The 13,211-nt window shown below is 53.5% G+C and overlaps 5 protein-coding genes across 5 annotated transcripts; 2 read left to right on the forward strand and 3 right to left on the reverse strand.

The window, feature by feature from the left end:
• Positions 1 to 1,214: 1,214 nt before the first annotated feature.
• G647_02415 (uncharacterized protein) lies at positions 1,215 to 2,138 on the reverse strand (the record flags this gene model as incomplete). The annotated part of the gene is made up of 1 exon (XM_008726764.1): positions 1,215 to 2,138. The coding sequence occupies one exon, from the start codon at positions 2,136 to 2,138 to the stop codon at positions 1,215 to 1,217; it is 924 nt and encodes a 307-aa protein (XP_008724986.1).
• A 2,655-nt stretch (positions 2,139 to 4,793) lies between these two features.
• On the forward strand, positions 4,794 to 6,266 carry G647_02416 (uncharacterized protein; the record flags this gene model as incomplete). The annotated part of the gene is made up of 2 exons (XM_008726765.1): positions 4,794 to 5,083; positions 5,168 to 6,266. The coding sequence occupies 2 exons, from the start codon at positions 4,794 to 4,796 to the stop codon at positions 6,264 to 6,266; spliced, it is 1,389 nt and encodes a 462-aa protein (XP_008724987.1).
• A 1,540-nt stretch (positions 6,267 to 7,806) lies between these two features.
• On the forward strand, positions 7,807 to 9,240 carry G647_02417 (uncharacterized protein; the record flags this gene model as incomplete). Its single annotated transcript, XM_008726766.1, has 2 exons — positions 7,807 to 8,023; positions 8,084 to 9,240. 2 exons carry the CDS (start codon positions 7,807 to 7,809, stop codon positions 9,238 to 9,240), a joined length of 1,374 nt encoding a protein of 457 aa, XP_008724988.1.
• A 268-nt stretch (positions 9,241 to 9,508) lies between these two features.
• Positions 9,509 to 9,913, reverse strand: G647_02418 (uncharacterized protein; the record flags this gene model as incomplete). Its single annotated transcript, XM_008726767.1, has 2 exons — positions 9,509 to 9,627; positions 9,715 to 9,913. The coding sequence occupies 2 exons, from the start codon at positions 9,911 to 9,913 to the stop codon at positions 9,509 to 9,511; spliced, it is 318 nt and encodes a 105-aa protein (XP_008724989.1).
• Positions 9,914 to 10,903: 990 nt separating this feature from the next.
• Positions 10,904 to 13,137, reverse strand: G647_02419 (uncharacterized protein; the record flags this gene model as incomplete). Its single annotated transcript, XM_008726768.1, has 3 exons — positions 10,904 to 11,071; positions 11,120 to 13,061; positions 13,115 to 13,137. 3 exons carry the CDS (start codon positions 13,135 to 13,137, stop codon positions 10,904 to 10,906), a joined length of 2,133 nt encoding a protein of 710 aa, XP_008724990.1.
• Between the last annotated feature and the right edge of the window lie 74 nt (positions 13,138 to 13,211).

Raw genomic sequence — 13,211 nt, forward strand, 5'->3', positions numbered from 1 at the left:
ATCGCCCTTTGTGTCGTTGCCATCAATGCTCAGACTCTTTCTTCCATCTTGTCGCTTGGAGGTTGGTCGTGAATGAAGCCCTGAGCAGCGCAGTCCCCGAGAGTAGATGACCGGGGAAGTCGGCCACATGCGGACGGCGATCGATAGGGGGAAAGATGCCATTACGGACGCATTCTATTCAGGCACGGTCTGGGTCTCCTGGATATGCCACACAGAGTCACTGCGTATGGGACTGCCCGGGCCTGGCCAGGACCATCTCCAGTTGTTGAACCCACCTGGATTTTAACGATCGTCGCAGGTGTTCAAGTAGGCGAGTCCCAATGCGAGCAAATCGCGGTGGACTTGCAGACGAGTACCTGGCCGCCTGCAACCACATAGGACACTTCTGTTCGGTCCTGACAACAGGAGCGCGACATGGAGAAACACGGAGTGCAGCCTGTCGAGACGTTTCCCAATACCTTGAAGTGGAACCCAGCGAAAGAACCTTGGAAGCAAGGCATGCGAGGCGAACGAGTCTTGGCGAGCCGGAATGCCATTGCAAACCACTTTACACTTCACCTCACTTCACTTCACTCTCACACTTCACTTCACAACCACTCCCAATCCAGCCAACCAGTACTGAGGGAAAAATAAAACAAGTGTTGATATATTTTTCCCGCGAAAAAGTTCCTCAAATACGCAAAGACCCCCATACCCATTGTGTAGACCTTGCCGCCCGAGCCGGGGTAGGACATTGGAAGAGGCATCAATGAATTGGGCGATATCGTAGCGAGCCGAACCCGACCGATCAAATCCAATCCAGGTCTTGATTCAGGGCAAACTACCATCGGGCAGCAGGCGACAAGACCTTGATTGAGATTTCCCACCGAAGTATCCCCCTCAATCTAGGTCTTGACAGGACAAACTAACACCGGTTAGCAGGCATCAAGACCTCGAGACCTCGAGTTCGATTCCCACCTCCGACTAGACTTAAACATCAGCAGGACGGTAGAGTAGGCAGTAGGCAGTAGACGGAAAAACCAGCACCTCGCAAGAGGTGTGAGTTTCGCTAGCATGAACCACCAGCGTCCGGTGTTTCATGGCAAGTTTTTGACCCTGGACGCTGTTGCTGGATTCGTTTTTATTTTGTGAAATGATGGATAGGTAGTGTTGTAGGGTACCATCTTAGTGAAGAGAAAAACGAACGGTTCAATCATCCTACCCGACGCCCATGTCTAGGTTGACCATATCATAGTCATCATCCTCTTCGGCCCAGTCCGACGGGTCATCACATCCCTCGTGCTTATGGACGAAGCAATAGTCACAACCGTCGCTGTTGGCTCGGCATCCTCGAAATCCTCGAGCCAGATAAAGTCAAAGTCGTCCTGCTCTTGATCCGCGAGTGAACCCTCCTCAACATCGACTTCAGCATCGCTCTCCTCCCAGCAGCTCCCAACCCCGTTCTCGAACCATGCATCGAAAAATCTCTCCCCGTCCAGATCGATCCATTCGGGTGGCGGCTCTCCTCTTTCATTGTACGCCACCTCCTCAAAGTCCTCCACGTCCGCATCCTCCAGGTCATCCCAGCTCGAATCCCACTCCTCAGGGTCGAAGTAAACGGTATCCATATCGTCGTACCGCAACCTAGCTAGATCGCGCGCATCCTCAACCACGAACCCCCACTCCCTGCTCCGCTGCCTCATCCGCCGGCCCAACGACAACTCATTCCACTTGCGGGACCTCTTCTCGCGGAATCGCTTGCCCACGTGGTGTCGTCGATCGAGCGGCCAGATGCGGTCCTCGCGATCCTGCCACATATCTCGCTTCGTCCAGGTCGCTATCGTGGGTGCTGTACCTCTGGCCTTCGCGAGGAGTAGTGGATCCATACTTGCGTGGAGGTTCGGGTATTTGGACGCCCATGCGGACTCGGACTTGGGCGCGGCCTCGGCCTCGGAATCCGGGGTTTGTATCTCTGTCGAGAAGTCAGAGTACGGTTGGCCAACCCAGCTGGGATGCACGCCTCGGTAGCCGTAATACTTTGCTGATTGTTTGGCGTGGCGGTTCTGGGGGCGGCGGCGGGAGCGTAAATCCCGGTAGGCGTAGACAAAGGTGTCGGCATCGCACTGGGAGACCGTGTCTGCTAGATGGTGGGGCGCCATGGGTTGTACGATAGGCGTCGACTTTGGGAAATGAAAGGGACAGACTTTTATGTACCGATACGCGAGTACACAGTACGTCTGCCTTGAGATCTTCTTCGGACTTGGACAGAAGTCGCTCGCTCGCTCACTCACTTGCTCAGACACCAACCAGACCCGTTCTTCACGCGCACCACGAGCCGCCGAACAGATCGAACCGCATGAGTGGGAAACATACTTACTTATACATGCGAGGGCTCTGGATATCTTGACGGGTGAGTCACTACGGGTTTGGCGGTACCACAGTAGAGTGCGAGCTCAGCCTTGCATGGTGTAACTAGTGTTAACAGCCCCAGGCCACATGGTTGGCTGTCGGCGGAATCCCCAGGCTCAGCCCGCCAGCAATGCGGGGTCTCGCGGCCACACCAGCCATTGCAGGAGGCCCGAGTTGGTAACTTAGGCACAGCATAAGCCAAACTAAGGCTGACTCATTGGAAAGAGGATGTGTGAGATGGTTCATTGGGTGGTGAGTCCACAATACCGGAGTACAGTAGCGTTGTCGGCCACACCTCAAACGTGTACAAGTCCGATCTAAAGGCGATGCTCCATTCCCGTGTGGCCGCCGCTTGACGGTTTCGATCACAACTTCCAAGTAGCCACCAATAATCGATGCATACGATGAGTGACGCGGTACTGTCCCACGAATGTTGAATCCAGAAATGTTGACGTATGTTGCCTGCCATGGCGCAGTGCCCACGCCTCCCTGCAAGAACGAATACTTCCACCGCAGGAGATTCAATAGTCGCTGAGAGAACACCCCACCGACACCCTGCACTGGACGTGGCGATCGCCCGATCATTTTGAATCACAAATTATCACAATGATCCGAAGCCTTTGACCGGCAGGAGCTTGATGGCCCGGAGACGAGCTAGGCACCACGCTAGAAATGCATCTACTGCTGTGCCAATCGCCGCACTCAAGCTTGGAACATAGGACCCAGATTCTGGTATGTCTTCGTCGGTCTGAGAGTATACCTTGAAGGGACTCGTCCTCGATGGATGCATCCAGTGCTTCCCAGGGGTTATTCCTCAAAGACGGCATCTTCGCTTCCGCCAAACATTGAAGTCGTTGTACGATACCGCTCTCAACATGGCGAGGTCGCCCTGTCCAACCCGACTGTTGCCCAGAAGTGAACAGAGCATTTTGCCGTGGATAATGGCGCCTCAAAGTTGCGTATGGGAACTTCAAATCCCCAGAGCAAGCTAAATGTTCCAATAGACCGTACGGTCCAGGACAACATTACCCTCGAGCCTGGTCCTCAGAACTTACGTGCTCTTCGCCGTGAATGACACGGCTGCGAGTTCCTACTTTCGACTTACGGGTCGCAAATGAAGCAATCTGAGGATGCCGGGGCCAGAAACGTCAAACAAACCACCACTGCCACGACGCTCATGCATGCGTCTACACTAAATATTCGATATTGGCCGTCCTCGACGATTTCCATCCCCAAGGACCGGTGCGGTAGACCGAAGGAATGAACAAGTCTCGACCGTAGAATGTCAGCAGTTCGTTTGACCTGGGGAGTTAATTCGACGGCAAAAACGGTGAACGGATCAGAGCTGCCACTTTAGCATTGACGGCGACGAGGCTGAGGGACACGACTTCCTCTCTTTCTTGCCTTGCGGCATGTCCTTCTTCTTCCTCGGAATCAACGGTGGCCACGACACGACCTGGATTTTCGTCGATGGGAATATCACCGATGCGCGCAATGCCTTTGGTCCGATTTTCACGCTCGAATGCCCGGCATACTGCGTTTGTATGTCCGTGAAGACGTGTTTCCTGTGTGGCCGAGCTTCACGGTTTTTGGCGTCGTGATCCACCCACAGGAGTGAGCTGGTGGATGACTCGTCCTGGAGGGTCTTCGATGCACTCATAGTACCAGGTATATTCCCCTTTGAAAGGCCGATATGGGTATTAGCAAGTTTACCTGACTTTCAGGTTGTTCAGTTTCCAACTTCGTCTCTTGGACCATGAATATACGTGCCCGGAGACATGCCGCCGGAATGGTAGAAGCTCCTGTAAGGTACTGGCGATCTTCCCGTCAGTCCCGCTCCTCTAGAACATTGTTTGGGCAGCCAATCGGCGCCTGGCACCTTCGAGAAGTTGACGATGCCAAGGCCGAGCCTACCATCTCAAGACGATGCGAGAAGAGAATCTGGTATCATTGGGCACTTCTGTCACGCTTTCTCATCTTGCTCGGCTGGGGACGACCCCGCCTTACCGAGCAGATTGGGCAAGTTGGTCTCAAGGAGTGGAAAAGCCACGCAAAGCCAACACGAAAGAAAGGGTTGCTCATGTATCTGGATCGCGAGGAGTCTCTCGAGCCGCGCACCATTAAAGCCCCCTCCCTTGTCTTCCGAACATATTAGAAGGGATACATCAGTTCAGGATCCCAATATCAATCATTTCCAAGCAGCAGGAATCTCTGCGGGTAGCCATCAGCTGTCATTCCCCGCACTGTTGGGGATTTGGGGGAACGCTGCCATCAAGCGTGGAGTGAAGTCCTTCTTCCTGTTGGAGTAGGAGTGGCAGAAAACCTCTTAGACAAAAGACCAAGTCGTGGCTGCTTCCGTGGTGCTGATGAAGAGATTGGTGTAGTGAAGTCGAAATTACTTGACCATGGCGAGTAACGGCGATCTGAAACACCCTCCCAGCCTCACTCGTCTGGCGACAAGACGTCTTCGTCAGATCGCCACTGAAGAGTTGCAGCCGGAGCTTTACGACAAGGCCGTCTACTGTATCATCGATTGGCTTGGAGCTGTCCACTCTGGCCTCTCGTTGCCGTGGAAAGATGCTTTGATAAAATACGCCCAACTGAATCATGGAACACCAGAGGCATTTGCGTGGGGCGTCAACCAAGACATCTCGACCGAGACGTCTGCTTTTGTCAATGCGACCCTAGCACACAGGTGAGTCAAGTCCAGCCTATGATTATCAGCGTTTACTTGTAAGAGCGTTTTCGGTTACGGGGATTGATCGCTGATCGAGTCAAGTGCCATTCGCGATGACATGCACTTAGCAGCGTGTTCACATATCGGTTCGATAGTCATATCAGCAGCTCTTGCACTAGCCCAGCGGCACCAATGGTCTGGAGAGACGTTGTTGCGCGCCATCATCGCCGGCTATGAGATGGCGGCACTGCTTGGCACGGCCATCCGAAGTCGGGGGACATTCAACGCCCACTTCCGTCCGAGTGGTCTGATCGGTGCATTTGGCGCTGCGGCGGCGGCGATAGCGGCAGAGAATGTCGAGGAAACAGTCGCCGTAAACGCCCTTGGGTACGCGGTCAATATGTGTGCTGGCTTCAACGAGTGGGCATGGTCTGGGGGAATGGAAATCTTCGTCCAGATGGGTGTTGCGAGTCGTGCCGGCATTGCCGCTTTTGATCTGGCAACTGCGGGTTTCGAGTGCAGTGACACCGCCTTGGAGGGCAAAGATGGCTTCTTCAATGCCCTCAGTGTCGGACCTGCTGGCGCTGAGGTCTTCAAAGATTGGCTCAACACCTCTCCCATAGGCCAAGGCATCCTGGATGTGCGCTTCAAGCCGGTGGCGGGATGCAACTACGCCCAAACCACTTCCGCTGTTGCCGTCCGGATTTATCAGAAACACAAGCCTAGTGACATCAAGGAAATCAACATCACTGCCACTTCGCAGGCTGTCAAATACCCAGGATGCAACAATGCAGGTCCCCTGACCACCATTCAGCAGACGAAGATGTCGATACAGTTTGGGGTATCCGCGGCATTGGTGTTCGGCGGACTGGGCGAGGAAATCTTTAAAAAGGCCGATGAGCCGCGTGTGAACCAGCTCATGTCGAAGTGCCGCTTGCAATCAAGCGCTGAATTTGACAAGCTGTATGCGCGCGGCCTTCAGCCCGCAACGGTCGAAGTTACCCTGGTGGATGGGACAGTGCTCCGAGAAAGTGCTGAGGACGTGCCTTGGTTGAGCGAAAGTGACGTGGAAGCTCGTTCAGTTTCGGAACAGGCGCAAGATATTCCTGAAGATGCGGCAGTCAAGGTTGTCGAATTGTGCAAGAAGTTGAGAAGTCTTGAACGCTGCGGTGAGCTCCTGGGGACCTGGAAGGTGAAGTAAGCAGAAGGATACTGTCCTCAGGACCTGTTTGCCAAAGATGGAAGCATTGGCAAAGAAGCCAGCGAGCGGGCTTCAATCTACCAGGTCAAATATGTTGGTACCATGCTCAATCTTCATAACAGGGCGATCAACGGAACGCGTACAAGAGTCGTATACGCCACCACGTGCTCGATCGTTGCGGCTGCTGTAGTAGACGAAAGTGCCCCTTGCCGTAATAGTAGGCTAAGTCTGCTGTCAGTCTGATTTCGAGGGATTTGCGACACAATTTTTGGAATCTTGTATCTGCGGTAGTGTCTCAATTTTCCCGGGCTCATCGTTGCTAACGACATTCAACGAGAGCGAGATAGAGGGAGAGGTACCGGCTATTACGCCGTTACTCTGAAATCGTGATATTCAAGGTGCTGTCAGCAGCGCACCAATCAAACCTTGCGGACGGCCGCACCTTGAATGTCCCGACCCCAGCTGCCCCATTGGGAATTATGGTGGTTAACACGGCGCTGGCTCGTGGTTAACAGGGTGTAAGCTGCATAGCAGATGCATAAAGATGTAGGTGAATCCGAGACGATAGAGCTGGCTCCAGTCGGATGGATCAATCAATCAGACTTGAAGAACCGAGAAATCGGAGCTCCTGGCTGGAAGATCGTTGCACCACAGTCATTGCAGCCTGTACCAAAAGCCGAGCGCGGGGCATCACCAGTCTCATGCTGAGCGGAAGAGCGCATCAAAACAGTTCCCGTATCATGCCGTGTCCTGCACTGTCATCCATTGACTACCACCATCAGCCACCATCTGTCAAGACGGGAAGGAGCGGACTGTCGACATCGAATCCTAGCTGCACTAGCCCTTCACTAAGCCGTACCGAGTCGAGCAACACCACAGCCTCCAGCTTTTCTCCGGAGCCATACGCGGACCAAGAACAGCTCAACCAGATTGGCAAGCGGAAAAGGCAAATGCTGGACCTCTTCGGGGTCGGAAGCCACACAGCAGCCACGGAAGTCATAGGAGTGGTGGAGCCGAACGACACTCTAGAGCTCATAGACTTGGACGGAGTCGCTCAGTGGCTCAATAAATGGTCGGAGAAGAAGAAAGCATTGTGCAGCAATGTTGAGGGAGCATGGTGCGCGCTTTTGTGTAACCGTCAAAACCGTTGAAAATGTCACATTGCAGTCGTCCGCGCCATTGGGGGCCTTGATCCTACTGCTGTGCACCAGAGTTTAAGAGGAAGAACAATCGGCATCGCGATGGAAGGGTGCGATGGAAGGGTGCGGTGGTAACGGTGATTAAGTATATCAATTGTAATTAGTTACCTTGGAAATTGGAGGATTCATCAGGTCGAAGAATGAATCGCCACTGATGTACACTTTCAAGGCGTCGCAAGATAAGTAATGCTCCGCCGGAACCTGCAAAAGATAAACAATGGCCCACCGTAAAAAAGTTTTGTACCGCAACGGAGTTTTGACATGGGCTTGATGCGTCTATCCCGCAATACTCACTGTACACCTCCCTCCTGCCACTTCTTCTTTTCCCGTCTTCGCTAAACATGGCCAAGGTCAGAAAGAAGAAGAGGACACACATCCCCAACAATGATAACTCCGCAAAGACGACTCAGGGCGTCCGCCGGCCAAAGAGCATGGTTATCCGCATGGGCGCAGGCGACGTCGGATCCAGCGTCACACAGCTATGCAGAGACTTCCGAGCAATGATGGAGCCAGACACGGCAAGCAGATTAAAAGCAAGCAGGAACTCCTCGTCCCAAGGTGAATACCAACGCTAACTCTTCGGGCGGGTATAGGAGCGCCGCGCGAACAAGCTCAAAGACTACACCTCGATGGCCGGGCCCCTGGGTGTTACACACCTGTTCCTCTTCTCGCGCTCAAATTCCGGCAACGTGCACCTCCGTGTGGCTCTCCATCCGCGAGGCCCAACTCTCACCTTCCGCGTCGAGCACTACGCCCTGTGCAAAGACATTGCCCGCGCCCAGAAACACCCCCGCGGCGGGGGCACAGAGTACCTCCACGCGCCGCTCCTAGTCATGAACAATTTCACGTCGGCGGAGGCGGAAAAGGATCCGATCAAGAAACAGCTGGAGTCTCTCACAACGACGGTCTTCCAGTCCATGTTCCCGCCGATTTCGCCGCAGAGCACGCCCCTCAGTTCCATACGGAGGATATTACTCTTAAACAGGGAGGTGCAAGCTGACGGGACGTATGTGATTTCCCTACGACACTACGCCATCACCACCCGCCGCACAGGCGTCTCCAAGCGGATACGCAGATTCGACGCTCGCGAACAGCGATTGCGAGAGAAGAAATCGGGCGCCGCGCTGCCGAATCTGGGCAAATTAGAGGATGTGGCTGAGTATTTGCTCGATCCCGCGGCCGGGGGTTATACATCGGCCAGCGAGACAGAGTTGGACACGGACGCTGAAGTGGAAGTCCTGGAGACGACGACGCAGAGAGTCTTAAGCCGCAAGGAAATGCAAAGGCAGCAAGAGGCACGGAAACAGAGTGGGGAAAAAGACGTTCCCGACTCCCATGTGCGGACAGCCTCGAATGTGGAGAAGCGGGCGGTGAAGCTCGTTGAACTGGGGCCTCGCATGCGCCTTCGGATGGTGAAAGTCGAGGAGGGAATCTGCGAGGGACGTGTCATGTGGAATGAATTCGTGACCAAGTCCAAGGACGAGGAAAAGGAGCTTGAGGAGAAATGGACGAAAAAGCGGCAAGAAAAGGAGGCCAGGAAGAAGGAGCAGCGCGAGAATGTGGAGAGGAAGAGGTTGGCGAAGAAGAACGCCAAGTTGAATAGTGGCAAGAATGGGGACGGCGAGGGTGGACAGAGCGAAGAGGAGGAATGGGACAGCGATGACTTGGACGAGTGGGACGAGGATGATGACATGGCTGACGAAGGTGGTGGAGGAAAAGATGGGGAGGACGAGGATGAGGACGAGGACGAGGACGAGGATGAAATGGAGGAGTAATTCCTGTTCTCATTGACACATAACCCAAGGCATTGCCTTTTGCATGACACTTCATGTCTCATCTGGTTCGAGCTTTTCGTGACTTCTGATGCGGGTCATGCCATCTATGCTCGTATCGTGTGCTCATCAGCTATCCTGCTCGAAACCGCTGCCATGATGTCCATGCCATAATTAGCGGTCCCTCACGCCCTGTTGCTGGTGAGAAGCCAGCCAAGCACAGCGCAGCACAGCACCTTTCCTGTTCTGAAATCCAAGACGGTCTGGTCGCTCACTTCATCGGTTTGGCATAGCGCTTGCACCAATCCCTCGCCTCCTTCTCGAACGCGGCTTTGTCGGTGCGGTACTGGTCGGCAATCTTCGCTTCCACGGCATCGTCCGGATTGGGCTCTGCATGCGGTACCACACAATCAGCTACTGTACCTGGGAAGCCAGGTTCTCTCCGCCCAGCCCAAAGCGTCAAGGATGGCAACGTACCTTTCAATAACTGTCTCGCAAACTCCAGCACGGCGAAGACCTTAGTGCTTGGCTTCCAGTCAGTCTCGCGCAGCATGCCCAGACACATGATTCCGCTGTTGGGAGGCGAGTCATTGGAGATGTTGGGATGGTAGATCTTGGTCGCGAACGTGACGGTGGGCGGCTTGAAGGGATAATTTTGGGGGAGCGTGAGATTCATGGCAAAGAGGTAGCCCTGGTGTCCTGTGTTAGTCTAAGTGCAGAGGCGAAACGTGATGTAGATGAACTGAGGCCCTGTTGAGAGCTGAGTCAAGGCTGAGGGTTCGCGGCTGGGGCGTCAGGGCCGACCATCGAGGCTCTTGCGGTCGAGTGGCCTGCCAGGAGAAAAGATTCTCAATTAAATATTCTGTCACAGGGACAACATACAGCGTATGGGGATCCAGCCGGGCCTTCGATTGTGACTCTCCACTCAAAGATGTTCGACTCATCGGCAAGGCCAACCGTCATGCCAGCTGGTGGAGATTTCGCAAGATCACCAAGTTCCTGTTGTGAGATTTATCAGTCATGGAGTTTCCGGAAGTCCGGGTGTCAACACCTACCTTTGCAATACGCTTTTGGGCTGCCATGTCTGTAAAGTCTCGTAATGACTGGTGAAAGTCGTGTTGAATCGTTCCTTGACAAACCCCTCTCACTGGTTAAAGCCCTGCCTGTCCGGCTTCCGGGCTGGAGAATGAACCAGTGGGGGCCAGTCAATGGAGCAGTTCTGAGAGAGGATGGTGGCGCTATGGAGGGTCGAATACGGGACGTTCGAGAAATTCGCTTTATCACAAGAAAGCGTGAAATCAATTTTATGGCGAGTGAAGATTGTTGGAAGACAATTAATTGTTTGTTATGGAAGTCCTGGTTGATCGTTGTCTGTCTCGAAAGCTGGCATCTGATCGGCCGTAATAAGTATCTGCATTGGTTCGGTGAAGCAATTGCCACCAGCAGCAACGAAGCAAGTCGCGGTTGCGTGACCCAGAATGGATATCAATTTTGCTGCAAAGAGGCTCGGAAGGTGCCTGTGTCCTTGTCTACCTGAGACCACTTCAACTGGCGAGGCGCCGCTACCTGAAAGCCCGCTCAGCAACAACAAAGTCCAGAATTGTGAACCACCCTCATGTACAAAGGTGACCTAGTCTATCCGACATCATCAATCATGCTATGCCCATCAACCGTCCGTACCGCTGCTCCTAAAAGTGACACACAGCCGGCAATATTCGTGCGTTAGATCTAGGACGTGTTGTGGTAGGTTCGTGCTCTGAACGATCGATCGAATCTTGACGGCGCCTTCTTCTTCAATAAGTTTGCGTATCGAATAGAAGAGCTCGGGCGAGAACTAAACCACCGTCAGTGGAACTCTTGGACATCACTAAGTGCAGCTTACCTCTGAGTACCATCGGTACTGCCATGTGATCAGACGGATCAAGCATGCAAGGATATTTCTGGTATCTCCCTTCTTTTCATACATTTTCAAAAGACCCTTCATTGCTTTCGGTGAGAATCGAATGTTCAGACACTGTTGATACGCTTCCAATGCCTCGTTTGTGTGATGTAGTCGTTCAGCAAGATCTCCGAGAATCTCCCACTCGGCAGCCGACTTCTTGTACTGCATTTGCTGTTGTCGATACTGACCCATTTCTGTTCGCCAGATGGTGTAGATCCGCAGGTCCTCGTAAAGCACCATGAACAGGTTATCCAGCCATCGTTCACAAAGGCGCTTGTTCTGGAACTGTGGATATTGTGCGTGATGCGGATCTGGCTCGTCATTTCCCGACTTGACTTCTTCAGCTGCGATAGTCGGCACAGGTTTCTCCATGGACTGGTCGGCCTTCAGTTCGGCGTTCTCATTCGTGCTCATGCCACCATTCAGCGTCGGCGCAGTAGAGGAAGCTCCATCGAGATCATCTTCGTTGTTTTTAGGCTCCTCTGTGCGAGAGCCGTCATCTGACTCATCGTCTTCATCTGCTCCATTTCCATTTGCTTTGGGATCCCCATTTGGAGTGCCGGATAAGGCAATTGTGCTAGCGTTTTTGCTAGCTGGCGTTTTGGGTGTGAAGGAATGTTGCCTTTCGGAACGATATTCCTCTTCCATGACAAAGACCTGACTCCGGGTTTTCAGGAGCGTGTCCCACCCAATGGCGGCTGCAATCCGTGTAAGCAAGCTGTATGCTTTCAAGAAAGTCCCTTGATATGTGGCAGCCTGGAGTTTGCGTAACGAGACATGTACTTGATCGTATGGCTCTCCTTGTCGAGGCTGTCCCTCGTCGATTTCATCCAGTGCGCTTTCTGGCAGGATTGGCAGAAGCACGCGACTCGGCTCAGGCATCCTCGGCGAGTCCTTGTCTTGGTATGAGAACATGGGACACGAGTTCAGAGTCAACAGCGCAAGATCCCACTGCTCCAGATCGACGTACACTTCCGCCAGCCGAGCCCAAGTGCTGAACTCACTAGGTGCAGCTGTGACCCCTTGTTTGGCCAACTCCAGAGCCATTTCACCTTCTCCTTTGCTCTCACAAAAAGAAGCTTGGCAGTCAAGAAGAGCGTAGTCCATTGGCACATCCTCCAACGAGTCATGCAGCAGCCGGACGGCCTGAATCTCCTCGTCGCCGTCTAGGAGAACTCGTGCCAGTAACGAGGATATCTCGACGTCCTTTGTGCGCAGCTTCTCGAACAAGTTAATTCCTGAGGTGTATCGTCCGGTGGTTCGGATGTATTTCAGCAGTCCCGCTGTGAGATGATTTGACACGACATTGGGGATTTGAATTTCTGGATCCGATCCCAGCTGCCGGCCACTGAAGAACAACCTTTCGGCCGCCTCGAAGAACCTGTGCTCCAGCTCAGTGTTAATGATTGGATTGAATCTCCTGACGCCAATGATCTTCTTTATCGTATCACCGCTCCCGTTGTCTGAGTACGAATATGCTCGCAGGACCGCGCAGAGGAACGTTTCCAGCCATAGACTCTCTGTTGCAACTCTTCTGTCTCCTCTTTCATCGACACAGTAGCTCTCGACACTCCCAGGTATTTTGACTTCAACCCGCATGTCCAGGTGCGAAAAGGCATTGTAGCAGCAATATAGCCCTGAGACCACCTTGTGCGTCTTGTCGGCAGGATTGAACGTCAAGGTATTTACGTATGCAGCCAAGCTCGCGGAGGAAGAAGCATCGATGCCGGTGACATGGTGGTATACGCCTGTTTGCTTTGCGCCAGCCTTTGTACTCTGCTTGACGAGGTGGACGAGGTCGGGGGGTCCTAGTTCACGCAGCCCAGGTAAGGACTCTGTCCGAGCATCTACCGCGAGACCAATATCCTCGTCCTCAATAATCCTGTCACAAGATAGTCAGAAAAGCCGCAGCAACACTCAAGGGAGGAGACTGACTCAGGCACAGCCGGCGTGACCATGGCCGCGTCCCCTCAATTGGTGGACTCGAGGGCTAGTTCCGGGCAGTGATGCTAGGGATGTGCTTGACGCGACA

The sequence above is a fragment of the Cladophialophora carrionii genome (assembly GCF_000365165.1).
Source record: "Cladophialophora carrionii CBS 160.54 unplaced genomic scaffold supercont1.2, whole genome shotgun sequence".
Lineage (NCBI taxonomy): Eukaryota > Fungi > Ascomycota > Eurotiomycetes > Chaetothyriales > Herpotrichiellaceae > Cladophialophora > Cladophialophora carrionii.